The sequence below is a fragment of the Pinus tabuliformis genome, chromosome 8 (assembly GCF_031772625.1).
Source record: "Pinus tabuliformis cultivar Carrire ecotype Pingquan chromosome 8, CPIR1, whole genome shotgun sequence".
In the NCBI taxonomy this organism is placed as follows: domain Eukaryota; kingdom Viridiplantae; phylum Streptophyta; class Pinopsida; order Pinales; family Pinaceae; genus Pinus; species Pinus tabuliformis.
The window spans coordinates 1,138,332,050-1,138,335,896 of record NC_142294.1 but is presented as its reverse complement, the minus strand read 5'-3'; the positions used below and the strand labels follow the sequence as shown (position 1 = coordinate 1,138,335,896).

Here is a 3,847-nt window from a genome sequence, read left to right as displayed (position 1 = left end):
TCTATTTTTATGTTATAATCAAATTCAAGCTTCTCTCATCCCTATTCTGATTTGAAAACCATTTAGGAAGAAATCAAATTGGTATATTTAGGTTGATAATAGGGAGTGGGGACCTTATGTTAATTGCAAATTTCTCGATATGTAAATAGAGATGTTATTTGTTAAATTATTATTATTATTATTTAAATTCAAAAAATTATTTTATTATCATAAAATTAAATTTTAAATATGAATCATTTTGGATTTCTAAATCATTTTTTATCTGGCATTTACTTTATAAATAAATAAAGATACAAATTATTAAATAAAAATTATATAAGTCTAAGGGTTAGCTCAATATATGGTATAAGCATCTAGCTAATGAGAAGTCACTAGGTCAATTTCCCTTACACTTTTGGGGTTAGACTAGTAAAAAAATTAATAATTAAATATATATATATATATAATCTTACTTTATTAGTGTCATTGTGAACCTGCTATAAATTCAAATTTTCTAAAATATTCCCATATAAATTAAATAAAAAAGGTGTGATTTTGGTTACTAGATTAAAACATTAACTATGCCACCCACTCATACAAATCTCTCACCAAAAAATATGTGATTCTGGTTAACCAATTAAAACATTAACTATGCCACCAACTGATCCAAATCACTCACAAGTGACTTTCCAGGGATGGAATCAGGCAGAAAAATTTAATGTGAAACCTTGATTTGTGTCATTTAAACTGGTTTTTGGACATAGATTCTATACCTAAAAAACTCTTAAGACACTTAGATTGTGTAAAGGTTACCCATCAGACTTGTGATTACAATAAATTCCTGCCAGATTTTAAAGAAATTAAACCTAAAAAAAATCATTTTCCAAACAAATCAACCTAAAAACAACTAAATTTTCCAAGGAAATAAAGAAAAAAAAACCATGAGAACAGCTATGGTTAACGTCACAAGGCCTGAATCCACTTTATATATGCCATATTCTTTCATTCATCAATCTCCATATGCCCACGATTTTCTGATGCAGTGATTTGCTTTCTTCACGTATCTGCTTTAATTGCCCCACCATCCACTGCTTTATTACTGAGTAAAATATTTCTGTCATTCCGTAATAAATATAATAACGAATATGATACCGGCCATTGCCCATATCCGATTTGTTGGTGAAATGTAGAGCTCAGAATTTTTTTCGGTGGAGTTTTGATTCATAATTCGATTCACCATTCTCCACGTATTCGCAACCTATTGCGATCAATTTAGGTCAACACTGTAGATAGGCATATCATTTCTACTCGGTTTTTGTTTATTTATAAATATGAGTGCAGACAATGTGGATTATGAAACTGTGAAAGTTAGTGCAAAGAGGAGAAGCTCCAGCCCTCACGCTGCATTGGCAATTTATAGAAAGAGAAGGGAAGGGTTGGGTGTTTGTGAGGGTTTTTATTTGATTATCAATGGGGAAACTAATTGAGAAGTCAAAACCTTATGTAGCGATGATATCTTTGCAGTTTGGATATGCGGGCATGAATATTATCTCGAAAGTCTCTTTTAACAGAGGGATGAATCACTTTGTGCTTGTAGTATACCGGAATGCCGCCGCTACGGTTGTGCTTGCTCCTTTCGCCTTCTTCATTGAAAGGTAAGGGTATTCTATTAACAACCTCTGCACTAAATATTCTGCCACGTAAACAGCTCATCAGTTAACATGTTACAATTAATTGCAGGAAAGTGCGACCGAAACTCACTTTTCCCATATTCTGCCAGATTTTTGTATTGGGTTTGTTGGGGTATGTACCATTTCATAATTTCAGGCCTCTCGCTTCTCTTTAAAGTATCATCTTCCATTCTATTTCTGATTGAGCGAATGAAAATTGTTGGCGAGTATTTTAATTTAAATATGGAGCATTCTTAATGCATCTCTGCAGGCCTGTAATCGACCAGAATTTCTACTGCATGGGATTGAAATTAACATCTCCAACATATGAGTCTGCACTAAGTAATGTTCTTCCAGCTATGACTTTCGTGATGGCTCTTCTATTCAGGTAATCAAATCACAATGTTCACTTCAAGTCATATTTTCTAGGGGTACTCCTTGCCATCAATTGCCTTATTCTATGACCTTGATGGAAAATCTATATTGTCGTAGGATGGAGAGAGTTAACATCAAAAAGCTACGCAGTCAAGCAAAGATAGTGGGAACGATCGTTTGCGTCGGGGGAGCAATGCTGATGACATTATACAAAGGTCCTACAGTTCCCATGCTTTGGTCTGCACATCATCAATCCCACCAGACAGCTTCAAGTGGAACGTCAGCAGCTTCTGACATTGATAATAAAAATTGGATAATGGGTTCCCTTCTGATAATTGCGGCCACTCTTTCTTGGTCATCCCTGTTCATCCTGCAGGTGGTGATTTTTTTTTAAATGTTTGTGCCGCCACACACATATATATAATCGTGTTCAATCATTTGAAATTACGACTTTAATTAACTATTTTGAATGTGCAGGCCGCAGTACTGAAGAAATATTCTGCTCAACTATCCCTTGCCACCTTAATATGTTTTCTGGGAACATTACAGGCAACAGTTCTCAGCTTAGCTGTTGTACGTGATTCTTCCAAGTGGGCTTTAGGATGGGACATCAACCTTCTCACTGCAGTCTACTCTGTAAGTTTTCCTCTTTCCTTCAACGAGAGGGAAACTTTAAGTGTTTCCTTTTAGGTTTGAATTAAAAAAATGGAGATCGGGATATGAAGGTAAATTACAGAGAACATCATTTGCTATTTTTCGGCGCAGGGAGTGATGGCGTCAGCAATTGCATATTACTTACAAGGTTTATGCATGCGCTTAAAGGGACCTGTATTTGCCACAGCATTTAGTCCGTTGAGTGTGATAATCGTTGCAATTATGGGATCTATCATTCTCTCTGAGAAGATTTTCTTGGGCAGGTTCGTTTCTGAATTCCTTTTCAACCCACTAAATTGAATTCGAGATTAATAGTGTAAGCAAATAGGAAGGTTCAAGGCTCTAACTGCACTTATTAATTGAATACAGTGTGGTGGGAGGAGTTATGATCGCAATAGGACTATACGCTGTTCTCTGGGGAAAGGTGAAGGATAGCAAGATCTCAACCGATAAAAATGACTCCGAAGAGCTTTCCAATTCTCAAGGAATATTCCATGAAAATCAAAATAAGGCGCATGATGTAGAAGTTGCTTCCAACACGCTAATTTGTGAAGGACCTGAAGCTCATCAATTCAATGGTGGAGATAGGGCCATAATTTCTATCACTGAAAACAATAATCCCAAAATGTAAGCATCGAAATGGACGGCCGAAGAGACTTGGAGTTCCCATGCTCGTCCTCACCATGTATTCCAACAAACAGGTTTTCAAAGAAAAATAGGATCAATGTTTTCTTTTTCGCGTTGTATTAGTTTGTTTGCTTTACCCCTCTCAAAGCGGATTCAATATTATCGTTTTCATCGTTGTCTAAGATGGAAGCGAGATGTGTTTATACGACTGTCAGCTAATGAAATGAAATAGCCTATCTGTTAGTCATGGTCTTGTGTACGGAAATTGAATAAACTAGGATTTGGTAAACCTATGATTCTTAGTCATTCCCTTTTTAAATAATCAGATATGTGCATAATGCTCGTATGTGATATATATATATATATATCTGTGTGTGGTTACAATATGTCATACAACTTGTAGAAGATGCCCATGTGTTCAAAGATGTAAGAGCCAAATATAGTACATCATTCAGTAACCTACCTAAAACGGATAGATAGATAAGTTGGATGTGATTAGGAAAGATGCTCTCACGTTGGATGTCGCCTTCCAACATGTAAAT

At 35.5% G+C, this 3,847-nt stretch overlaps 1 protein-coding gene across 1 annotated transcript; it reads left to right on the top strand.

Moving 5' to 3' along the window:
• Window positions 1-1,321: 1,321 nt before the first annotated feature.
• On the top strand, window positions 1,322-3,567 carry LOC149239353 (WAT1-related protein At5g07050-like). The gene is made up of 7 exons (XM_089367118.1): window positions 1,322-1,634; window positions 1,720-1,782; window positions 1,921-2,037; window positions 2,142-2,400; window positions 2,502-2,660; window positions 2,790-2,941; window positions 3,048-3,567. Exons 1-7 carry the CDS (start codon window positions 1,450-1,452, stop codon window positions 3,307-3,309), a joined length of 1,197 nt encoding a protein of 398 aa, XP_089223244.1. The 5' UTR covers window positions 1,322-1,449; the 3' UTR covers window positions 3,310-3,567.
• Window positions 3,568-3,847: the final 280 nt, after the last annotated feature.